The sequence below is a fragment of the Halichoerus grypus genome, chromosome 15 (genome assembly GCF_964656455.1).
Source record: "Halichoerus grypus chromosome 15, mHalGry1.hap1.1, whole genome shotgun sequence".
Classification (NCBI taxonomy): Eukaryota; Metazoa; Chordata; class Mammalia; order Carnivora; family Phocidae; genus Halichoerus; species Halichoerus grypus.
In genome coordinates this window covers 56006365-56032388 of record NC_135726.1, presented here as the reverse complement: position 1 = coordinate 56032388, position 26024 = coordinate 56006365, and the positions used below count along the sequence as shown (strand labels likewise).

At 50.0% G+C, this 26024-nt stretch overlaps 1 protein-coding gene across 1 annotated transcript in view; it reads right to left on the bottom strand.

Moving 5' to 3' along the window:
- Positions 1-23314, bottom strand: part of PPP2R1A (protein phosphatase 2 scaffold subunit Aalpha) — a 39826-nt gene extending 16512 nt beyond the window's left edge. The window contains exons 1-3 of the mRNA XM_036076334.2: positions 23147-23314; positions 8607-8697; positions 3423-3523 (exon numbers count right to left, since the gene is read on the bottom strand). Of these exons, the coding sequence (XP_035932227.1) occupies positions 3423-3523; positions 8607-8697; positions 23147-23224 (270 nt within the window). The 5' untranslated portion in view covers positions 23225-23314. The remainder of the gene's footprint in view (positions 1-3422; positions 3524-8606; positions 8698-23146) is intronic.
- Positions 23315-26024: the final 2710 nt, after the last annotated feature.

Genomic DNA, 26024 nt, shown 5'->3' with positions numbered 1-26024 from the left:
CAATTACTGACTAAATAAAGGGAGGCTTAAGTGATTCTAGTCTGTTCAAATAAAGGTGTGGAGATCTGCGGTCTGAAGTCCAGTGTGGCCTGACAGGTGTAGAAGGCAGGAAGAAATCGTACACGGAAATGCCTCCAGAACCCAAGCAGGCAAGAGAATGGAGCAAGGAGCAAAGGTGGCGGGTGGGGACAACCGAAGGAGGCAGAAACTGTAGCCTAGGAAGGACAGCTGCTTCCCAGCTCCATCAACTGCCGCCCCAGGAAAACACAGCTGGTAAAAGCAATCAGTTTTCCAAAAGCAGCCAAAGGGGCCAGGTGTGTATATGTCAAAAATCTCATTTAACACATGCTACACCATGGATGAACACTGAAGACATTATGCTGAGTGAAATAAGGCAGTCAGAGAAGGCCACACGTTGTAGGATTCCTTTATATGAAGACCCTAGAGTAACCAGATTCATAGACACAGAGAGTGGAATGGTGGGCCCCACGGGGCAGGGGAGGAGGGGATATGGGGAGTTACTGGTTAATGGGGGAAGATGACAGATGGTGGTGGTGGCTGCACCACAAGGTGAATACACTTAATGCCACAAAACCGTATCCTTAAAAATGGTTGTTGGTATTTTTAACCACAATAAATATAAACAAAAAAAAATTCACAAAAAATTGGCAGTGATTCAAGAGGAAAATGTGACACTATGGCAGCCTGGGGGCCGCCAGCGTGTGGTCTCGGTCCTAAAGCCATGCTATCGCAGGGTCTCTGGCTCTGTCTCATAGGAGTGCGGCTGAAGGTGGGGTCACTGGGCTACTGAAGGGACTGGGTTCCTCTCTGTTCCTGGTCTTCCCGCTTCCCACGCCGGCACATGGGAGGTGGGTCCGCAATCAGTATTTGCCATTCACCTGTTCCATTCAGAGAGTAACCAGTCATAACGAAGGCCTGGGGACCGAGGCCAAGTGGTACTTATGTCGCACCAGGGTGCCGGCCCTAGGGGGTCGCTGCAGGCGGTGGTTCGCACGGCGAGGTCTGTGATCACCCAGGAGGCCTAGCTCACTCAGCACAGACCAACAGAATCAGACCCTCCAGGGTGGGGCCCAGGAAGGTGCATGTTTAGGAAACTCCAAGGGATGCTATCCCACAATGAGAAGTCGTGCTGTGGGTCCTCCATGAAGGAGAGAGGGCAGAGTTCTCAAACCCAGAGAACATGCGGGGGAGGGGTGTGAACCTCCTAAAATCACTGTACTTTTAGGAGAGGCTCTAGAGTTTTCATCAGATTTTCAAAGTGACCCAGGATTCCAAAACGGTTAAGAGTTGTAGATACAGAATCAATCCTTGTGCTGTAGCTACGCGGCTCCCTGTGAAATTAATCCCATTTCACCCCTCCAGAGACACGAGGGCTGGATGGGCTCTGACACACCTCTGGGTTCCCAAGCCCATACTTGGTACTCATGTTCGTGGAGTGAACAAATTGCACAATAGCCATTTTCCATTTCTCTTTGTCAAAATCCAGATCCATTGGTACCTCCTCCAGGAGGCCTTCGCTGACAGCTCCCCCTTCCCAACCGAAACAGGTCAGGTGCCTCCTCCAGGTTCTAAGGTCCCCCAGCTTCCCTCTTGCCCAGCTCTAATCAGCCTGTAGAGCTACTGAGAGCCCTTGGGGGGGGGGGGCGGTAAGAGAGAGGAGTGGCAGTGATTAAGAGGCACGAGCCTGGGTTTGAATCCTGACTCTGTCTCTTCCCAGCTCAGGCAATTCAACCTAAACCAGACCTCGAGCCTCAGTTTCCTTCCTCATCTGTGAACTGGGGCTAGCACCAGTGTGCATCTCATAGGGCCCCTAGGGGACATGACAGGTGACTGTGCAGAAGCCACCTGCAGGCACCAAGGAGCACCAGCATTCGGGCCTGACTGGCCTCTGGGTCACCAGTGCTCCCTGGCCCAGGGCCCTCAGGATGTGTTACCAGTGCTCCCTGGCCCAGGGCCCTCAGGATGAACATTGGTCCCAGAGGACACGTGACTCTTCCCCAAAATATGTGTGGGATGACCCTGACCTGGTAAGGCAAGGACTCCAGGGTTCCAGTCCTGCTCCCCAGCAAGCCTGAGCCCTACACCATCTGAGGGCCTTGGGGCCCCTTGTTGAAGCTATGGGATCCGTGTTTTCTGCTCCCAAGTCCTCTGAGATGCTGCTGAAAGCTACAAATTCTCTCCTCAGTAAAACTGATAAATTCCAGGGCTTTCAGAAAGTTCCATGGAGCTCAAGGGGCCCCTTTTTCAGGCTGGCCCCCAGACCTCATCATGTTTGTGTTAAGCAGCCCTAATCTGTGTAAAATGCAGGAAATGATCTCATTCGCATACAACTGTCTGTGGGTACATACACATAAATTATACACGTACACACAGATGAAAGCTGACAGACCAATATTTAATGACAATTATCCAATTTCTTCAGAAATAACACCGTTTAGAAGAAATATCTGTTCAAACCCGAAATCCCCTCAATTTTAAGAAGTGCCATTATTTTATACACCACTAAAAGGAAGAAGGCTACTAATAAAAATTAAGACATCATTAAGTGCAGATGCCAAATATAAAACTGTGTCTTCAGAAGCAGGACATACAGGATTATCGGGGGCAGGGGGAGAGCAGGCAGGAGCAGTGACCTGGGGCTCTGAGGAACAACGAAAACCAAGGGGCTCGGAAACCCCTGAGGCTCCTCCTTCCCGGATGGCAGGACCAGAGTCTTTCCCTGGTGACAATGGAGTCCACCTTGCTCTTCTCACAAACAGCAGTTACCATTAGTATCTGACCCATCTCTGTGTCCCTAGCCGTCACCAAGCACAGGGGCGCACAGGCAGGCACCTGGAATCCCAGCTCTGCTACTTACTACCTGCGAGGCCTTGGCCAAGGTGCTTACCCCTCAGTGTGCCCAGTGGCTCATCTACAAAAAGGGAAATGTCCCTACCCCAAAGGGTGGACATGACCTCGTAACATACGGCATAATGACACTGGCAGCTAACACCTGATAGTATTTACCATGTGCCAAGTACCACGCCAAGGGCTTTAATCAATTAAAAAGATACATTTTAATGACTCCCATTTTACGGATGAGGAAAGTATAACACAGAGAGGTTAAGTAACTCTTACAAGTTGCACAGCAAAAGAGTGATAGAACTCAGACTGCCTCCAAGCCCAAAGCCCTCTATGTTGGGCCAAGTGCCCAGCTAACAGGAAGATAAACAAGTGTATTTTTGGTATTGCTATATGAAACGCCACTACTAATCTGCTGGATTAAAGGGAATGTCCAAGGCTTGCCCGTTCCTAGAACGTGACCCCCAGCCTCTCCTGCATTCTTCCCATCCTGCTCCTGGCAGGGCCATGGATCTGACCCCCAAGGGGTGGGCAGGAGACCTCCCTGCCTCCAGACTCACCAGCAGGCAGTGCACGTACTCGGGGCCTCCCACCAGCGTAGTGAAGGTTCCCAGCTGTTCTGCCAGGGCCAAGAGGACCTCATCCTCATCGTAGATGGTGTCTGTGGAACCAAGACAGACTCTGTTACAGTCCCATGCCAAGTCTGACCCCAGCCCCTGAGTGACCCAAGCTGGGAACAAGCAGGCTCCATTCTGCTTCCTCTTAACTCTCACCCTCCACCCTGACTGGTGCAGAGATCAAGGTGCAGGCTTGGGTCAGAGGACAGAGCACCAAAGTCCCTCTTCTGCCCTTTACTAGGTGAGGGACACTGGGTGAGTGAGACCAGTCTGCGAACCCATTTCTGCACCTGTAAAATGGTGCTCATGTACATCTCAGCGGGAATTACAATGAGGAGCAAACAAGACCATGCACATGAGCACAGAGCCTGGTAAATGGGGGCTTTTCGGTTTGGTCCAGCTTTTACCCTCAGCACTGCCTTCTCTGCCAAGAACTAATCTTTCTCTTCAGCCTGAGAAATTCTTCTCCATCCTTCAAGATTCAGCTCAGGTTTCCTGACCAGACCAGGGCACGTCCCTTCTCTACGCTCCCCTCAATCCCAAGCCACCTTTATCAGAGTCCTTAGGAGTCCAGGACTGGCTCCTCTCTGTACCCCAGTTTCTGCCAGAGAGGAGCACAGCAGGAGCTCAGTCCAGGTTTGCTGGAAGAACATCGGATGACTGTGTAAAGATAGAGCTGCTGTGTCCTAATGCTCAAACCAAAGGCCTTTCTCAACGGCTGACCTGTATGGCAGAAGATGCTTCCAGTAGGAACTGCTGACCTCTGTGGCAGAGGATGCTAACTTCCCTGGCATCCATGCTAGCATTTCAATTGCCGAGATGAAGCCAAGCATACGGCAACCCAGCCAGACATCTCCAGGCTCCCTTGCAGCTGGCAGGCCAAAGGACCCTGCTCTGGCCCATGGGGTGTGAGAAGTGGTAGGTTCACGCTCTGGGTCACTTCCTCACCACCCTCTCTGCTCATGGGGCTGTCCTCATCCTCCTCACCCTGTGGTGGGTTCTCTGCTCTACTGCTGGCTGGGTGTGCGGCCATTCACTTCACCTCTGAGCCTGTTTTCTCACCCCACATCCCAACAGAGCTGTGTGAGACCAAAGCGAAGTGATGTTTTCTGTGAAGACCTCAGCATGGGGTCTGGCCCGAGTCAGTGCTTCAGAGAACGCATGCCAGTGTGGCTCCGGGCCCACCAGGCCCTTGGGTCCTTCCCAGCCTCAGTTTCCCTGGCCCTCTCTGTACACAGCTAACTTCGCCCTCTCCGTACACAGTTAACTTCACCCTCCCCATTTTCTCTATCTCCCGGAGACCTTGTGCATATCCATGGCCTCAATTCGTATTCAACTCAGTCCTCAGTCCAGACTCCCTGGCCCAGCCGCGTTCCTGAAAGCCAACTACGTGGAACCTGCCAGCACCTCCTATTTTCATGGTCCCCGCCCCCACGGAACTGCCCTCCCAGCCTCCCCAGCTTCCTGGCCTCAGAGGCTTAGGGATGCCTCCCCCCCGCCTCTCTGCAGACCTGTCCACCGTCCACCTCAGTGTCACTCTGATGACCACCACCTTGCTGGGTGACTACAACTGCTTCCTAACTGATTTTTCTGCTTCTGCCCTGGCCCCCAAACCACCCAGCCTACTTCCAGAATCCTGAGTGATGCTTTAAATCATGACACTCCCCTACCTCCATCTTCCAATGGTTTCTAAGGAACATGAATTAAAATCCTGACTCCATATACCATGATCCCACGTGATGTGGCCACCGTACCGATCTCCAACCCACATCTTCCCTCCAACACTGTGCCCATCCACGCCTGCCTCTTCCTGTACCTGGAACATTCTTCTCCCAAAGTCCTAGACGGCAGGTGCCATTCAGACCACAGCCCCAGGAAGACCTGCCCTGGCCACCACCAGAAAATCCCTTACCCTTATTTCCACTTTGTGTCTCTCTGGCTTCATCACTACTTATTCCCCTGACTGGAACAGAAGCTCCATGAAGACGGGAACTTTGATTTGCTCTCCATCTCACAGCCCACAGTGGTGTGCATTAGATATTTATGAAATATGCCTACAAATGGCCTACTTCGAAGTATTTTTTAACTATACTGTGTATTAGCTTAAATGAACCCAGATCTTTTAAACAGAAAAGACTCTGTCCTGAACCTGAAGAGATGTCATGAACGCGACGAAGGCAGCAGCGAGCCACTCTCCTCTGCGCAGGGAACCTGCCTTCATACACCTTCCCAACAAAACCACGTGGTGTGCTTAAGGCAAATCTGGGATTTCTGAGGACACTTTTCACTGGTGTTTGCCTGGGTACAAGTCTTTAAATGGCAGGTGACTTTTCATCCACTGGCACACACAGGTGACCTGACTCACCCCGGAACCCATCCACATCTCACTATGGCCAAAAAATTACCAACACCTGTTTCCAACACACTGGGGCATCACGTGGTAATTTTCCCCTCATGACACTGTGACTGTTCTGTAGGTGTGAGCTCAGCTTGTTCTGAAACAGTATCACCTTTTCTGAAAGACGCAATGTATCTACCATTTGCTATTCTGAACATTTTGCAAAGGGTGAAGCCCAAAGGAAAGAAAATCTGCCACCACTTAACGAAAGCACCCCAAAGAAATGTGTCTTGAATGCCTGACTCCTCTTCCACCTCATGGCTTCTACAGCTCCTCTCACTTGCATTACTGGGATGTCACATGTGGCTCTATGATGAAATAAAGAGGACACGAATGTTAGATTCACTGAGTTTTGGGGCACCTGGGTGGCTCAGTTGGTTAAGCATCTGCCTTCGGCTCAGGTCATGATCCCAGGGTCCTGGGATCGAGTCCCGTATCGGGCTCCCTGCTCAGCGGGGAGCCTGCTTCTCCCTCTGCCTGCCACCACCCCTCCTTGTGCTCACTCTCTCCACCTCTGTCAAATAAATCTTTAAAAAAAAATTCACTGAATCTTAACAACAGCCCACATTAGATGATGATTCCCGTTTTACAGAGGAAATGAAGCATGTCCTGGCTGGGACTGAACCAGGTTGCCCAACCCCTGGGTCTTTGCTCTCAGCCACTGACCCCAAGTCGACTGCCTCTGCTGTTTTCTTGCCCATACCCCCCCCGCCCCGACAATGCTGCGTGCACAGGTTTATTTTCTACATCTCATCCGCCCACCCTCCAGAACCTATCTACAATGGCTGCCTACCTTCACCTATAGGATTAATCCCAGACTGCCACCTGGCACTCAGAACTGGCAACCCCCCCCCCCCACCTGCCCCTGTGCCTCTCCCTTCATCCGGTCACCACGTTCAATCCTGCCTCCATTTGCTGTTTACTCCTGCCAGTCCCCTCCCTCCCCCAGGCTGCCTTCCCGACTGCCTCACCATAGAGGGACCAGCACTTCCCGAGCATTTTCTACACACTCAGCTCCGCATGGAGCACTTAACCCTCAACAGCCCTGAGTTGGGTACTCCTCTTACCCCTTGACAGATAAGGGAGCTGAGGCCAGGGGAAATGGAGTAGCTGACCCAGGTTTGCCAGCAGGCTGGGGGCACAGCTGGATTCAAACCCAGGTCCCACCAACTTCTTTACCCACTTTATTTTCTTTTAATCTTTTACTTATTTGAGAGTGAGAGTGCACATGAGCGGGGGGCGGGGGGGCTGAAGGATGGATGACAGAGGGAGAAGCAGGCTCCCCGCTGAGCAGGGAGCCCAAGGTGGGGCTCAATCCCAGGATCATGACCTGAGCCAAAGGCAGACACAACCGACTGAGCCACCCAGGCGCCCCTTTACCCCCTTTATTACACCACCATGCCACACATCACACTCCCTGTGGCCCAGCTGCCCCATCTCAGCACTCAAGAGTTTTCAAGTCTTGCCCACAATTCACCAGTGAAGCCACTCGGTTCAGGTCACCTGCTCAGTGTCACATGGACACCTGCTCCTCATGTGGTGTTCGCAGGCAGATAAACCTGTGCTCCTCAGTCATTAGCCGTTGTCACTGTGGGCAATCCCTGTGACTCTATAGGCCTTCATGTCCCCACATGTCAAAAGAAGGAATCATCATCTCCGCTGCCTTCCTCCCCGGCATCACCACTAAGCCCAAATTAAAGGATCAGGTAGGAGCTTCACAGTGACTGAGCCTTCAGTTGCTATTTCAATTAGTATAAAGTAGTAGTAAGAACAGTGGGAACAGAGGATTTACCTCTAACTGGCGGTCCAGTGTGCGTCAGACACTGTGCTGAGTGCTCTGTACGCATCTTCAGACAGGAGGTGAGCGGGGCGGTCTAACCACTGACATGGAGCAGCTTTCCCATGTGCTGAGCACAGCCTGTGGGAGCACTTCACATGGCATCTTATCTAATCCTGGTATCAGGTTCTACGGTTAGGCCCACTTCACACACGAAGAATCAGAGGCAGGCAGATGTGAAATACCCTGCCCATGGTCACACAGCTAGAAAGTGGTGGGGCTTGGGTTTGAACCCAGGTCGTCAGGACCCTGAGTCATTAACCAGTGCTGTTAAGTCTGCAGCCAGCATGACTAGATAAATAACCCCTGCGGGTCACCTCTTAGCTGTCTCAGGCAAATGTACTCCTTCACCTCTTCAACCTCAGCGTCCTCACCTATAAAATGGGGGCAGCAGTCTTCCCTACCTTAAGGAGCTGCTGTGAGGTTAACAACGGGGCACAATACTGATGTGTACTTACTGAGCACAGGCCCCCATTCTGAGGACCATGAACTAACCCAATCCTCACAAGAGAGGGTTTAGAGCACTGCTGGGCACACGGCAGGCAGAGGATAAACGTCAGCAATTATTCTTACTGTTACTTAATGCTCACATCAACGTTAGAGCACATGTGTGTTTAATCTGCACTTTATACATAAAAACTCTACGGAGCAGTTAGGTTAAATGGCTCACCTCGAGACACCAGCTTTTAACGGTTAGTGCTGTGATCCAAACCTGGCTCCATCTGCCTGCAGACCCCGTTCACCAGTCCTGCCTCCGCCCCACCGTGCCTCGCACGGGGCAGACCCTCACAGTCTGTTAAAGCCCTAACGAGGCCTCCCTTACCTAACAGGAACCAAGCCCCCCCCCGGACGGTCCCCACTCCGCCTGGGCCCCAGGAGCCCACCTCCTCACCTGTCAGGAAGGGCAGGAGCTCGCTGCGGGTCCTTTCCACCCCCAGGGCCAGGGCGATGGTGGACAGTTTCTTGATGCTGTTGAGACGAAGCTAATGAGAGACGAGAAGAGCAGGGAAGAAGGTTAGCGGGCCCAGACCTAGGGGTGTGCGTCAGCTCCAGACCCAGGCGGCCTCTGGAGGCCTAACGTGTGTGAGGATGGGGCACACCTACCAAATGACTGAGTCAGCACATTACAATGGGAGCAGCAGCCTCACCAAAAGCACCCAGTGAGCCTTACTGAGCAGACACCCACTCAGTGGTGCTTTCCAAGACCACTCTCTAAAGCCGCACACCGCATCCCCACACGCCTGGTCCTCCTCCTCTGCTGCGGTCCCCTCCTGCACTCAGCACCGCCTGACACGCTCCAACAGGGGCGGCCACGTTCCAGCACATTTGCTCTGTGCCGGGTCCGAGGCTGGGTCCTCACACGCACAGGCTCTCACCACAACCGGGAGGTCAGAGCTGTTATAAGCCTCATGCTACATAGGAGGAAACAGGCTTAGGGAACAAAAGTCCCCTCTAAGGGTTACACAGTTCAGATGCTGTGGGGCAGGGACTGAAACCCAGGACCACCAGCTAGCAGTGACCCCCAGCTAATATAAAACAGTATTATAACAACAGCGCTGTATAAACAGGAGTACCTTTAGCACTAGTAACAGCACTAGCATAAGGGGCTGAATAGTGGCCCCCAGAAGATATGCTCTAGTCCTAACCCCCAGTACTCAAGAATGTGAAAATAGGGACTTTGCAGATGTAATTAAGTCAGCATCTCAAGATGAAATCATCCCAAATTTAGGGGGGAGTCCTTGTGAAACAGTGAAACAGAAGATATGTTTACTGGTCTCTGCCCCTGGTTCCTGCACAGAGTTCTTTGGAATTTCCTCAGTGACAGCAATGTCTTTCGTTCTAATGAAGCATATCTTGGTGGGCTCCTGGATGGGGACTGGTCACCAGAAAGACCAAGCCATAGTCAGAAGCTTGGAACTTTCAGCCCTACCCTCATCACTGGGAGAGCAGCTGGAAATGGACTAATGATCAACCATGCCTGCATGATGAAGCTTTCACAAAAATCCTCAAAATACAGAGCTTGGGGAGCTTCCAGGTTGGTGAAAACATCCATATACCAAGAGGGTGGCACACCCAACTGAAGAGGAACAGAAGCTCCTGTATGCAGGACCCTTCCAGACCTCACCCTATGTAGCTCTTCATATGCGTGTTCATCTAAATCCTTTATCATATCTTTTATAAGATGATAAGCTGATAAATGTTAAGTGTTTCCCTGAGTTCTGTGAGCTGTTCTGAAAAATCATCAATCCAAGGACAGGGTCATGAGAACCTCAATTTGTAGCCAAGTCTGACAGAAGCTGTCAGTAACGTGGGGACGTATTACTTGCGACAGGCGTCTGAAGTGGGGGGTGGTCTTGGGGGACAGAGCCCTTCATCTGCGGGGTTGGCGTGGACTCTGGTGAGAGTTACAACTGAACTGAATTGTAAGACATCCAGCTGGTATTGCAGAGAACTGCTTGGCCTGGGGAAAAACCTCACATGTGGTGGCAGAAGTGTGGAGTGTGGTAGTGATAGGAGAGTCAAGGAGACACACAGAAGAGCAAGTTTTCTCTACACAGCTAATGACTGTGTCCTGATGAGACAGAAAAGAAGACACGGGGACACACAGAGCAGAAGGCCGCGTGAAGATGGAGGGAGAGATCGAGCAGACGTATCCACAAGCTAAGGAGCGTCAAGAATTGCCAGCAGCCACCACAAGCTACGAGAGAGGCATGAAAGTAATCTTCTTCAGAGCCTCCAGAAGGAAGCAACACTGCTGACACCTTATTTCAAATTTCTGGCCTCCGGAACTGTGAGAATCGTTTTTGTTGCATTAAGCCACCAAATGAGTGGTGATCTGTTGTGGCACCTAGGACTCTAACGTGTTTGGCTAACACAGGACAGGTCTCTCACGTGGAGCACTTAGGTGTTAGGACCTCTCTCGATCCTCTCACTCCAAGGGAGGCTGGCATCCAACACCCCCTTTCACGACTGCGGAGACAGGCTCAGAGAGGCAGACACAAGCCGAAGCGAGCACCGAAAGAGCTGGGACCCAGCTGCTCGGATGGCACAGCCCGCTGGGAATGGAAACCCTTGCTTCTCCAGCTCAATAGGGTGGCCTCTCCTCCCGGCTCACAGGGCTGTGGCAGAATGAAGTGAGGTCATGCGCGTGGGAGTGGAGGTAAACACGCTTGTGAGTAAGCCACTGTCGGACACAGACGAGGCATCCTCTTCCTGGAAGAAGAGGCAGAACAAGAAGGGACAGGGCCCCCTCAGCCAGTTCTCTTCCCAAAGATCCTACATCAGTTCCCTGGTCCCGGGGTTTAGAACTCTCTGAGATCACAGACAATAATGTGACTGAGGAAATGCTACGGTGGCCTCCCCTTTCAGAAAAATGCATTCACGTTTCTCATACGTCGTCACTGGGTTTTTGGGTTTAACGTGGTCCAAACACTCACCTCTCTGGCAGCAATGAACCTCAAGATTAAGTATTATGAGGCCTGTATCTTATTTATAACCGAAATATGGGGAACACTAACGGTGAACGAATACAGGCGGTAAATATAAACCTTCCCTGTAAATTGCCAGCAAGTATATATTTTCAGCATCTTGGGCCACGGACTCTCTGTCCTAACTACTCAACTGTGCACTGGCGCAAAAGCAGCCACAGATCCAGACACGTATGCCACCAAAGGGGCAGGGCTGTGTTCCAACAAAACTGCATCTGCAAAAGCAGGCCACGGGCTGAATTCGGTCCATGGACCGCAGTTTACTGGCCTTTGTACAAGTCTTTAAATGTTCTATAGGTTTGAAGTTTTCCGTAATAAAATATGGGGGAGGGATACTGACTTAGTTGCCTGTTTCCTTCCTCTTTGTCGTCTCCCAGTTAGATCTCTGGGTTCTTCTCTCAGCTGGGCTATGGGGAAACGCGTGCAAGGGCCAGGGCCCCGACAGCTGAGCGCAGCCCTGAGGACGAGACGCCAGCAGGGAATGAGCACAAGCACAACGCCAGCGACAATAGCTGCTAACCTCTGACTGCTTGCCCTGTGCCTGACAGCATCCACGTGCTCGACGTGGAGAAGTAACACGTTTGATCCTGAGAACTGAGCTCCGAGGTAGGTATTGTTTTAAGGGCGAGGATGCTGATGCACAGAGACGTTGTCATTTGCCAGAAAGCGGCAGAGCCCAGACTGGAAGCCAGGCACCCAGACTCTTCATCTCAACATCTCTGTAGTTTAGGAAAGGTGCCCAAGGGGTGGGCGCATAGGAATCAGGCCACTGCTGCCACGCTGGAGAGCCCCCCTCCCTCCCGTCTCTGGAGATGCTGGTTTGGGTGTCGTTGAGAACGTCAGCTTGCTTTCGTCAGTGAGCACAGACGGCACCAGGAACACTCAGGAAAGGCCGCACAGGGTGGCACTCTGGAGCCACGCGGTCTGGGTTCAAGGCTAAGCAGCGTGGGATCTTGGGCCACTCTGTACCTTTCTGGGCCTCAATTTCCTCACCTGTGAAATGGGGATTATAATACCACCCATCCTCAGAAGGTTACTGTGAGTACCAAGTGACATAAACCTGGGAACACCCTCTGTGACCTCACCCTGTTGACAGCATCCCGATTTTGTTCAGATATCACAAGAAGGGCACGCGTGGCAGCAGGCTAGCTGTCCCCCCAGGTCTCCTTTCCTTTCTCTTACGGTGAAAGAAAAATAATAATAAACACTCCCATGGTGCAGACGGTGTGCCAGGCACCGTTCTAGGTGCCTTCATGTCTTAACTCATTTGATCCTCGAGACAACCTCATGATTCTGGATCAACCATTACGTGGCCAAGGAAACAAAGGCACAGGGAGGTTAAGTAACCTCACACAGCTTATAGGTGGCAGAGCCAGGATGAGAACCCCAGTCACCTGGCTCTTAACCAGTACCACCAATTTGTATTTCTGTGTTTTTAATTTGGGGGGGAGGGTAGTGGTGCCCTGAGCAGGTCTAATAACCACAATTTTGAAACAGAGGAGAACACAGACAACACAAGAAGTACCTGCAACAGCTGAAATGAGATGTACACAGTCATGATTTCCACAGGCTTTGCTGACACTATTTATATTTTGCCAGTGTAATACTACAATTCATAATAGGAGGAAAGTTAAATTGGAGTTACAGGTTATTGAAAATAAAGATGTTATTTTCCCCATCCAAATTCACGGACCTGTGCTGGAATTCTGGATGCGCCCCAGGTTAAGAGCTCCTGCACTGGGTTACACTGCCGCTCATAACTCCTGGTTTTCAGCTGTGCACACGACTCTCAGGAAAAGACATTTCTGAATTGCCTTTTCATCCAACATGACCAGGAGATTAACGCCCGGCCAGTGAAATCCCAGTGGGAATGGTGTGTGTGACTTCTAGGAAGTGTCCTTAAGGGGACCTGCGGTCACACTCTTCTTCCCTCTTTCCTGCATGGAATGGGGGGCTATGATGGCTGGGCTTCAGCAGCCACCTGGGGATCGTGAGGTAACCTGGAGATGGGGAGGGCAGGATGGAGGACATACAAGCAGAGTACAACGTGGAAGAGCCTGAGACCCTGACACCAAAGAGTGAAAGAGTGGCACACCATCTGGTAAGCGCTGTGAATTGTGCAAGACTGTTGAATCTCAGATCTGTACCTCTGAAACAAATAATGCAATATATGTTAAGAAAGAAAAAAAGAAGAAGAATGTAGCAGGAGGGGAAGAATGAAGGGGGGGAAATCGGAGGGGGAGAAGAACCATGAGAGGCGATGGACTCTGAAAAACAAACTGAGGGTTCTAGAGGGGAGGGGGTGGGAGGATGGGTTAGCCTGGTGATGGGTATTGAGGAGGGCACGTTCTGCATGGAGCACTGGGTGTTATGCACAATGAATCATGGACACTATATCTAAAACTAATGATGTAATGTATGGGGATTAACATAACAATAAAAAAATTTTTAAAAAAGAAAAAGAAAAAGAAAGAGTGGCACACCAGCCTGCACGACCATCAGACTTCTTGGTCATAAGTCAGAAATAAACTTCAAGCCATTTAAGCCTCTTTTAGAATTTTTCTCTTATTTATAGACAAAATGAATTCCAGTGAACTCAGCACATGACCTAGTTCTGCACAAAGAGACAAGGGCAAGTCAGCCAAGGAGCTTCAAAAAAGATTTTCCTCCCAGGGGGGGAAAAAAAGGGAGGATGACAAGGTAAAAAACGTCTCTGTCCTGGGTCGGCCCCTGCTTCCAGTGTGGTTCTGTGAGGACTTAATGACAACAGACGCTGCAGCGATCTTGTGGCCACACAAGGCAGGTCAAAGGAACGGCCTACTCTGACCCAATTCTGTGATATCCTTGAGCTGCCAAACTGGTCATGTAAGGAAAAAATGAATCCTTAACTTGTTGAAACCACTGTTGGTTGCGTTCTCTGTGACATTCCTGATGGAGCAGCTATTAATAACATCAGTAAGAAATCCTTACTGGCCCTTGATCGTGGCATAGTGCTGAAGTCTACCCTGTGCACGGCCCCCCAAGCAGGTACCTGTCAAGCACCCGTGACGTTCCACATACGTGGTTTCGCGACAGCCCGTCACCCTGGGCTGGGGCTGCCTGTATGCCCACCAGCCCTCAGCACACAGCCCAGTACATAGAGACGTAACGTATAAAATCTTCCCCCTGCCACTACATCCACCTGTAGAAGTACTACTCACTTTTTAAGGCCCATGTTCCCACTGGATCCACAAAGCTTCCCTGACACGAACACGTACAGTGTGGCCCCAGGGAGCTTCCCCGCCACAAATGTGTACGGTGTGAGCCACAGGCAATCCATCTTCCCTTCACAGACTGAAATCCAAAGGCCTTGCTATGGCCTATGAAGTCCAACGTAATCTAGCCCCCTCCCCACGCACTCGCCCTGCTCACCGCCCCCCTGCCCCTGGAAATCCTGTCACAATGGTTTCCTTGAGAGTAACCAACAAACCAACAACGCAACACCACTCTCACCAAGCTCTTCGCGCTCGCTGATGTACTATTTCCTCAGCCTGAAACACTCTCCCTCCAGACACCTCAGGGTGTCCCCCTGCTTCACCCAGGTCTCTCTGGATCCTCACACACGACCACCCAGAGAAAATAGCATGCCATCACTCTCCACATATATGACCTCTCACCACTCTCGACACAGACTTCTTTGTTCAGTCTGTCCTTCCCCACCGGAACATCAGCTTCGCAGGGTAGGGACTCTGTCTTCTTCACCCTGTGCCCCAAGAACCTAGGACACCACCTGGCCCAGAGTTAGAGCCTAATAAATACCTGGGGGATTAATTTTTTTTTTAGATAAAGGAACTACAGATGTGAATACAGCAGAGATAAAAAGTTTCTAGAGGAAGATGCTCCAAATTGTTACTGTTTGGAACAGGTGGTGGGGTCTGTAATGTAAGGCGTGTGCTTTAGGAAGGAGCCTCGGCTGGCCGGGGGAAATGCTCAGTGAGTGACACAAGTCTCTCTACCTCCTATAAAGTCCTGAAGTCTATATATCTTTCTTCCTTATTCCACAAAGGATCATGTTTTTAAATGAACATAATGTATGTGGGTGTGAAAGACTAAGCACCCACCTGGTCATCATTTAGCATTGCTGAAGAGTGAAAATGGGCATCACAACCTGTATTTCTACATGATTTTTTTTTTTTTTTTTTTAAATAACAAATGAGCACGTAACTCTGGCTTTACCCACTAGCTAAGGGTCCCGGGCAAGTCTGGGCACCTCGGAGCTTCCGTTTCCTCCCTGTAAAATGGGAATTACAACAGTGCTGAATTCACGGGATTGCTGGACTGATCAAATAGGGAGAACCTAGAGACAGAGCCTGGCAGGTTGCAAGCACCTCAGTGTTAGCTGTTATTCTTTACCACTGTCTCTTATGTATTTGACATTTCAGGGGCAGGAGTGAACGGTAATCGCTCCACCCTCAGAAGCTGCAGCACTGGAGGGAATACTTCTCGCAGCAGTTTGCCTGGCATGGTAATTATTTATGGACGTGCCTGTTTCCCTCATTTGGAAGGTGACTTGTCTCTGGGACAAGGGTCAGGACTGTCATCAATGGTGATTCCTGAACCTAGTACAGGGCTGGGCATGCTAAAAAAGCATAAAAAGAAACAATTTCAGTTTTTAAAAACTCAACTACAATTTAGAGTCCTTAATATGTGCCAGGTACACAGCTAGGTACTCTACACATGTTCTCTCTTTTGGCGCAAGAGACAGACACCAGCCCCACACTCATCCTACAGCCAGGCAAGCAAGACAGAGAGGAGAATGCAGGCCACCCAGTGAACTGGGACAGAACCTGCAACCTGAACCCAGTTCTGCACTGCCTTCCTACACAACTTCTCTCTTCCAGTTTAAACTTTCAGAGAGCAACCTTAGTTCTAAATTCTGCTTCACCAGTTCCCCATGCATTCCATAAAAAGAAGTCGGAGCTTTAACTCCACGTTCCTGAGACATGGACATGGGGCAAGCTGCTGCAAGGTCTCAGACAGTAGCCAGTGACTGCAGGGCTTTACACAGTCCATCTCACTAACCCACACCACCCAGCCTCTGAGTCTTCCACCCTTTTTTCATTTAACAAGAAAACCAAGGCCAGAAGGGTTGAATAATTTGCAAAGTGGCCAGACCAGGATTCAAAATCCCAGTCTGCTTCCACCCATGGCACTGTCTCCCTGTGTTACTTCCAGGCCTAGACTTTGCACAGGGGGCTCAGTTGGTGGTAAGAAGTGAATGCTGCCCTGAAACCCAGTGCCCTGGGCTATTTCCTAGTGTCATTACTTAGTAGGCTGTGGGAAACTGAGTATCCTTATTGATTAAATGCCAAGATTCACAAATTCACAAACTGATTTAAACAAGCCAAATGTAAAGGAGACTTCTGAAGCAATCGGGGAAATCTGATTATGAACTGAGGTTTAGATGATACTGAGGAATCACAGTTAGAACTGCCTGGCATGATGCAGATGACGGCACCATGGCTATAAAAACATCCGGTGTTAGCCATGCCTAACAAAGCACGTGGAGAAAATGTCTGAAGCCTGGAACTGACTTTTAAAATACTTAAAAACAAACCCCCAAAAAACCTGAGGGAGGGTGAGGAACGGGTGAAAATATGTGGCAATTTCTGACATCTGATATTTAACTACTAAAAAAACTTTTAAAGGAAAGTGAATTAGCACCTATCTCAGATGTCTTCTGTGAGGACTTAACACAAAGTACTCATCATGCTATTGGGCACATGGCAGGGTTTCTAATTGGAGCTGGATCACCTTTGTGGTGGTGGCCGTCCTGTGTATCATAAGACGCTGGGCAGCATCACTGGCCTCTCCCCGCGGGATCCCAGATGCGCTCCCCCCGCACCAGTCCTGACACAACCGAAAATATCTCCGGACATTTGTCTCCTGGGGAAACGAAGTCAGCCCAAGTTGAGAACCACTGCTCTAGAGTAATCATGAAAAGAATAGTCTTTAAAGACTCTTGGGTGGCGCAGCAGGTTGGGTGTCCAATTACTGATTTCAGCTCAGGTCATGATCTCCAGGTCCTGGGATCAAGCCCCACATCAGGCTCCGCGCTCAGCAGGGAGTCTGCTTCTCCCTCTCCCTGCTCTCGCTCATGCATGCGCTCTCTCTCTTAAATAAACAGAATAGTCTAAAAATACCCAAGCACCTGACCTTGACAAAGCCCCCATTATCTCATCACCCCCATGACTACTACGGGCCAACACTTACTAAACACTTATAACACGTCAAGCACTGTTCTAAGCATTTTCCATGTACCATACTATTTAATCCTCACAACCCCCTTACAAACTCCTAAATTACAAAATCCCATTTTACAGATGAGAAAACACAGAGAAGGTCTAACACAGAGATCAGCCTCTCAACCAGTGGACCACACCGTAAGCAACACGGGGCCCCAGACCCCTGTGGATACTGCAGTCCGGCCTCTGCCGCCTACTGACTGCGGAGGCCTTAGGTAAGGGACGCGATCTCTTTGCACATCATTTTCCCAGGTATAAAACAATAAGCTACCACAACAACTGAACAAGGTCGTCACTTACTGAATGCTTACTTCTAGGCAGCCACTTAATTTGCCGATTCCACTGCATCTTCACAACCTCCACAGCAGATGCTGCTTCCTCATCATTAGTCCCGCTCTACAGATGAGGAATCCCGGCCCAATGAAGAAAAGGAATTGGTCCACGCACACACAGGGAACAAACTGGCAGAGCTGGGATTCAAAGCTCAGTCATCCCTGACTCCCCCTTCACCACCCAACACATTACATCCTATCCACCAGCAAACCCCAACAGCCCTCCTCTCAACATACCCAGAATCTAACCTCTTCTCACTACATCCATGCCAACACCAGTCCTGGGTGCTCTGAAAGGACACCCCAATAGGTCTATCTGCTCCTGCCCGGCCCCTACTCAACAGCCAGGAGGATCCTTTAGAATTAAGTCAGAACATGTCATTCTTCCACGCAAATCCTTGCAACAGCTCCTGAAACTCAGAGAAGCCCTCGCTCTGGTCCACGGGCCTTCACTTATCTCATTCTGGACTAGTCCTCACCTCTCACCACTTTGCCATTCTTTCTGCTTTAGCCACGCTGGCCTGCTTGCTCTTCTCTAACACAATGAGCATGCTCCCACCTCAGGGTCTTTGTACCAACTATTTGGACTGCCCCCCCCATTCATTCTCCCTCATTTCTTCAAGCCCTTGCTCACTATCACTTCCTCAGAGATCCTCACTTCCTCCACTATCACCTTCCCTCACTACCCTATCTAAAAAGCAGCCCTGGGGGGTGCCTGGGGGGCTCAGCCGGTTAAGCAGCTGACTTTTCCTCGGGTCATGATCTACGAGTCCTGGGATTGAGCCCCACATCGGGCTCAGTGGGGAGTCTGCTTCTCCCTCTCCCTCAAATAAATAAAACCTTTAAAAATAAATAAATAAAATTAAACAAACAAACAAACAAAAAACCAGCAGCCCTGGGCTTGCTCTAGACCCTGATGCCTGCCTTATTTTTCTAGTAAGCAATTACTGCCACTGACATCACACTCTTGATCCACTGCCTGCCTCCTCTACTAGACCGTAAGCCCCATGAAGGCAGCAGCTTTGCTGTTTTACTCCCTGCCATATTCTAGCATTTAAAAGTCTGGCGCATAGGAGGTGCTGAACATGTATTTGCTGAGCAAATCAATCAAGACTAGAGGATTCCAGGGCGCCTGGGTGGCTCAGTTGGTTAAGCGACTGCCTTCGGCTCAGGTCATGATCCTGGAGTCCCTGGATCGAGTCCCGCATCGGGCTCCCTGCTCGGCGGGGAGCCTGCTTCTCCCTCTGACCCTCCCCCCTCTCATGTGCTCTGTCTCTCTCATTCTCTCTGTCTCAAATAAATAAATAAAATATTTAAAAAAAAAAAAAAAAGACTAGAGGATTCCAAAACCCATGTTCTTCCTAGTATCCTAGACTGTCTCATTAAAGACCAATTAAAATACCTGGCATATGGATATGGTCAGCAAGTCTCTGTCCACCCGAAATTCTCTTCTCTCCTCAGGTCTTACACTTCCTTTGGGAACCTTTCCTGGGTCCTCCACTTCTCAGCTGCATGAATTTGGCCAAGTTACATACTATGCTGTGCTTCATTTCCTCACCAGGAAAACGTAGGTATGCACAGGACCTACTTCAGAGGGTGGCTGAGAATTCAGGAAGCTCGTAAATGTAGCAGTTAGCTTAGAGCAAGCACCCAACAGATACCAGCTGTTATTTTTATTCAACCCTTTCTGAGCTCCTCAATTCTGAGGCCTGTACTGAGCCACTGAATCCTAAGAGATGAATCAGAGCCAAGCCCTGTCCTCAGAAAGCCCACACACATGGGCACAGATACAATCTCTGAGATTTGGTCTCTGATTCTTGGGAAAATGTTCAAACTCCTTTTAAACACAGATCTGTATGCACCTGCATGAAAAGATACGGAAGAAATACTAAGCAAAAAGTGCAAGTTGTAGAACAAAATATTTAGTGTTTAAAAAAATAAAAACCCAATAGAAAAAAAATGCAGACCAAAAAAAAAAAAAAAAAAAGAAATATAATGCAGACAATAAATGCAAGCCATACATGTAAGTTTATATTTTCTGGTAACATTTAAAAAAAGTAATACGCAGGGCGCCTGGGTGGCTCAGTTGGTTAAGCGACTGCCTTCGGCTCAGGTCATGATCCTGGAGTCCCGGGATCGAGTCCCGCATCGGGCTCCCTGTTCAGCAGGGAGTCTGCTTCTCCCTCTGACCCTCCCCCCTCTCATGCTCTATCTCATTCTCTCTCTCAAATAAATAAATAAAATCTTTAAAAAAAAATAAAAATAAAAAAATAAAAAAATAAAAAATAAAAAAAATAAAAAAAGTAATACGCATACAAAATTAATCTTAATGTATTTTATTCAACCCAAAATTTTTATCATTTCAACGGGTAATCAAGATGAAAAGCTTCACTGAAACGTTTAACACTCTCCATAGCATGTCTTTGAAATCTGGTATGTATTTTATTTACAAGTACATCTCAACTCAATCTAGCCACATTTCATGTGTTCAATAGCCACAAAGTGGGGCGCCTGGGTGGCTCAGTTGGTTAAGCCACTGCCTTCGGCTCAGGTCATGATCCTGGAGTCCCGGGATCGAGTCCCGCATCGGACTCCCTACTCGGCAGGGAGTCTGCTTCTCCCTCTGACCCTCCCCCTTCTCATGCTCTCTCTCTATCTCATTCTCTCTCTCAAATAAATAAATAAAATCTTTAAAAAAAAAAAAAGCCACAAAGTGGCTACCACACTGAACAGCACATGTCTACCAAGGTTTGTAAGGACCTGATAACATGGGCCACTTTGGGGGCAGGGAGGTGGGTAGGGTGGGGAAGAGAGAGGATGGGATTTAATACAGAGGTGCCTTAAGTCAAAGGCTGGCATTCTCTCTACTGTAAAGAACTAGGTAGTAAATACTATAGGCTTTAAGGGGCCAAACAGTCTCTGTTGCAGCTACTCAATTCTACCCTGCTGTTGTGTCACAAAAGCAGCTATGGATAATATGTAAATGAAAGGGTCTGTGTTTTCAAATAATAATTTATTAAAAAATAAAAACGCAAAGGGCCACCCCTGGCCATTTGCCAATCCCTGTGATGAGGGACAGAAGCAGGAAAATGTTCACCTATAGCCCAGAAGGCTGACGTATAGCCTGCATAGTTTCAGTAAGGATCAAATACGAGCTGTTTGCTACGTTCTTAAAGGGTCTCAGGACTGCCTATACATCTCACCAAGAGTTAATACCAAGCTAAATGACAAGCACCAGAGAAACCTTGTGAAAGTAGTTTTACGAGTAGAAATCCAAAGAAAACATTTATGATCTAATACTCCCTGCACGTCCCCTGCCCCTTGAGCACTAAGCATATAACCACTGGCTTCATACAGCAGAAGTACAGTTCCTTCTACCCACAGGTCCCCATGCTACTAAATAAACTTGTCAAGTTGCACTGTAAAACATCTCAAGAACTCCTTCTTGAATCGTGCTCAATGATCTGGCAACACCTGGTTTAAGTGACTGCTCACAAGATCCTTCTGAGTCATAGCCCCTTTCATTTTCATTTCCCAACACCAACGGCTCATTCTCTTGGCTCCAGTCACACTGGCTTCCTGCAGTTCACAGAGCATGCGTTGCATATTGCTGCCTCAGGACCTTTGCACTCACTTCCTTTATCTGGAATGCTATTCCCCAGATATCTATGAGGGCCTGCTCCTCATTTCACATCTCTGCTCAAATGTCCCCTTCGCAATAAGGCCTTCCTAGCCATTCTATCTAAACTCGTAACACTTTCCTGTCCTCCACATCCCTGCTTCATTTTTCTCCAAAGCACTTATTGCCATCTTACATAGTATACATTTTAACTTAATTGTCTTATCGTCAGTTTCCCCACACTGCAACATAAAGCTCCATGAGGCCACTAGTTTTTGTTCCCTGTTGTATACCTGTGCCTAAAATAATGCCCTACTCAGAGCTGAGGCCCAATAAATACTGATTCACCATCACAATACCCTGTTGTTGTCTTCCCACATCTCACACCTGTTAATAATGTATTCAGCTGTTTCACAGCTGGTGCCTCCTGAATAACAACTGGTGTCACCATTATATCCTCAGCACCGTAACTGATAGGTGGCAAGTGTTTACTGAACAAACGAATTCACACAAGAGCCCTATGAACTAGATAATTACCTCCATTTGAGAGAAGAGGAAAGCCAAGGACTAAGGAGATTAACCAACTTGCCCATGTCAATTAGCAAGAAGTAGAAGCGCCAGGAGTACAACAGCAGTCTGTCTGACTCCACAACCAGTGATGTACCTCGACCTGCAGAGGCTGGGCCCAGTGCCGTCCGCTCAATCTCATAAACAGAAATTGAGGCCCCTATAAGTGGAATGGGAGCTCTTCAATTACTACTCCCAATAACTGCCGCTAACATTTACTGGGCCTTTATGTAACAACTAGGCACCGTTCTATTTTACTTGCAGTCTTAACTCATCTAGTCCATCACAACCACCCAGGGAGGCCTAAACTATTATTAGCCCGCATTTCAGGGAAAACAGGCCCAGAGCGGTGAAGTAATTTGCACAAGGTCACACGGCGGGGGGGAGGTGGAGCTGGGATGGACAAACCCTGGAGTCCTCAGTCTTCTCAACCATTCGCCGGCGCGGCTCAGCCGGGCCCCCGTCTCACCAGAAACGTGTTAGGCTGTTTAGTAAACTGCCCACCCGCAGCTCGGCAGGATCCCAGAAGGGGGGAGAATTTCCACCTAAATCCGCGTTTAGATTTGGCTAGTTGCCCCCTTGGGAATGGAGTGTTTTCGTCGCCCCTCCCCTTCGGGAATCGACACGAAAACTGAAGAGGAAGGGAGAGCAGGAGCTGGGAAAGGCAGCTGTCATCGCTCAGTCCCATTTAGAAAGTTCACCCCACAGTGCGGAGGCCCAGCCGCCGGAGCAGAGTAAGGAGAAAACCTACCAGGGCCCCTCCCCCACTCGGAGCAAGCCGCGCGCCCCCATCCCCAAGGGGCCATTCAGCGGCAGCCGCCAATCACCGAGCCCTTCCCTCTGCCCCACCCAGTGGCCCGACCCCTTCCCCGGTCGCGGCTTCCCTGGACCCGGGCCGCCGCGCGCACTTGGCAGGCCCGGGACCCCGCCGGGGTGGCCTGCCTCCCGCCCTCCGGTGGGCTAATACCCAATCCCGGGCGCCGCCTCATCCAGTCTGGGGTCCCGGAGACGTGAGAGCTGGGCGCTGATTGGCCGCCGCCCCCTTCCGCCACTCCCAGCGAACACTGAGCCTTGTCCGCGAGGGCCGTCCGTGCCCCCATTACCCCTTCCCGTATTCCCCAAGACCCCCGGGGCCTCCGGACCTGAACATCCTCGTTGCGAAGCTCGTCTATCAACACCGCGATGGGGTACAGCGAGTCGTCGCCGTCGGCGGCCGCCATCTTGGCTCCGTCCCGTCCCTGTCAGGCTGCGGCCGGCGCCGTGCTGAAACGGGGGCAGGGAGGGGTAGGGCTGGAAAGAGGACGAAAGACGAGCGTGGGGGCGCCCGAGCCACTTTACAGGGGCTGCCCCACGGTCATTGGCCGCGCTACGCCGGGCCAAACCCGCATTTCGTTGGTCCGGACAAACGAGGCCCCGCCCACCGCCCATTTGCCATTGGTCGAAGGCATTGAGGTCAGGCTGCCTCAGTACAGCGGTGAGGGGAAGGAAACGGAAGTACGCGGTATCTTAGAGACCAAGATTGTACCCGCCTACGTCGCCGCTAACAACGAGCGAGACGAGCAGTTGTTCCTAGCCAATAAACGGAGGGATTCAAAAGAGGCAAAACCTGCCCTCTGGCGAGTCCGGCACAAAGCTTCTGCGCATGCGTTGCTAGGATTGCATGACGTCATGTGGGGGGGGTACCCAGACAGCCTGCAAGTTTTGGCTCCTGCTCCAGTGTCCTGGTGGCTGGTGGGCCTATTAGCGGCAACTTTGTGAGGGAGGAGACGGGAGTGAGCCTTTGGTTTTTGCCTTATTATGCGGAGGCCCAAAGAAGGGTGGTGACTTGCCTTACTCTGGATGAAACTCAAAGCCCTCGGGCTGATATTCAAGGCCCTTGTGGATCTGGTTCCTAAACCGGGTTTAGGCACATCTTCCACTCCCCGTTTTACACGTCAGCGGTCCTGGAAAATTCGTGTCCTCTCACGACATCATGCTTTTTCACGTCAAACAGCATTTATCCAAACCATCCCTTTACTTGGAGAGCAGTTCCTATTTAATGCTCAGATCTCTGCATAAATGTCTCCCCTTCACTGCTTCTTTTCAGCCTTGGTCCTCCAGCCCCCAGAACCACATACAACCACCACCATCACAACCCCGCGTGTCTGTCTGTCTCTGTCTCAGAAAATCCATCCCTAGGGCTGGCACTGTGACCATGCGAAGGAGTCCGTCTCCTCACACAGAGTGGGAGCACTGTTGCCTCTGACTAATCTCTGTTCCAAGCCTCACTCATCAAAGTCCCCCACCCACCTCTGAGGACCACCTTCTGCAAAGTCCCTCACCCACCTCTGAGGACCACCTTAACAGAGGGAGTTGGGGATGGGGAAGGGAAGGCCTGGGATGATTCTTCCCCCTTCGTTGCACCTCTTGAAGGGCAAGGCTGAGCTAGGACTCCTGGACACATCTGAACAACCCAAGTTTCTTTTCCAAACACCCCTCACCACTCCACTTAGGAAACTGCTGCTCCCTGTAAAAAGGGAACGGTGGGGGTGTTGCATATTTCAATCCTTGACCTCCATGTGCCCAAGATCTCCCCACCACCCTACCAGCTCACTGAGACTAGCTAAGGGTGCATTTTAAGTATCATACGATTTTATTTCTCAAATATACCTCAATAATGCTGGGGGTGTGTGTGTCACAAGTGTGCCATGCAGAGATACCTCTTGCGTCAGAAACAGGCTCAATCAGCAGCTTGATTCTGGTCAGTCTCTGTGAAGAACAGACCCTTACCATAGGCATCTAAATGAGTGACCCAGACAAGTATTTCAGCACTGCAATTGGTTTCCACAGTACATAGCCCAAGAAGGCAGTGGAGGGGGTCCTTAATCTGCAGGTCCATAGTTTTCCAAATAACATACTGAACAGCTGGACCCTTGGCAGCAGCCCAGGTTTCTGAGATGTGACAAGGAAGGACCTGCCTCTGATTTCGGTTCTGCAGAGGTGGCATGAGACTAACCAGACCCAGTGGCCCAGGGGACACCATTAGGTTTCAGCTGACCTAAACCATCAGTGATCAGGGCCATGCATGAGGGTTCCTAGGACCAGTGGCTTTGGCTACAATGTGGAGCTTAAAATTTCCTGTGAAGGCATAGGTACCACTTATTCCTGTCAAGCTGAGATGCTGCTGGAAAGAGTCAGCCTTCATTCTTGAATATGCACTTTCTATGGGACACGGGACTTTTGGGGCCCTTCCTACCCTGTTACAATCGAGTCCATGTTGACTCATTCCAAAACTGGAATATCAGGCCAGAGAGCTGATGTAGTTTTTGAATGTTGGTGAGGTCCGGAGCCGATGGCCAAGAAAGAATTCTTGAGACATCTTTGATGCAAAAAGGTGATTTTATTAAAGCGCGGGGACAGGACCCATGGGCAGAAAGTGCTGCTGCACCTGGACTGTGAGGGGTGACTATTATATACTTGGGAGTTGGGGGAGGTAAAGAAAAGGGAGGTTTTCAAAAGAAATTTCATACGCTAAAGAGGACCTACAAGGTATTGGAGGACTTGCCATTGTCAAGTTAAGGTGGTTTTTCCCTCTAGCAAAGCATTAATATTAAGACACTTCCTTCTGGAAGTTAGGTTATTGGTAAGAATGCTTTTTTCTTGTAAATCTCTAAGACATTTGTAAACTGAGGGAGACTCACGTCTTGCAGGACTATAATCTCTATAATTAACCATTTGTTTTTCCTTCCCTTAGCTTTAGGACAGCAAGGATTGTCCCAGGCAGGGTGAGGTGCAGGTAGAGAAGTGTTACTGGGACACAGGGCCTTTCATGTGCCACCAGTGGGGTAGGGTGAGTCTGAGATATGAATTTGGGTATAAGCTACCCAGCCTGTGGGATTCTCTTATACCACTCCACGCAGCCTGAGGGAGGCCCCAAGGACCACATTAACTTAGCGTCTCTCTGTTACTATGGCAACTCCCAAAGGCCAGTGCTTGTAGGTTCAATTTGCGGGGTGTCAGCTTGTGCTTTGTTCTCAGCTT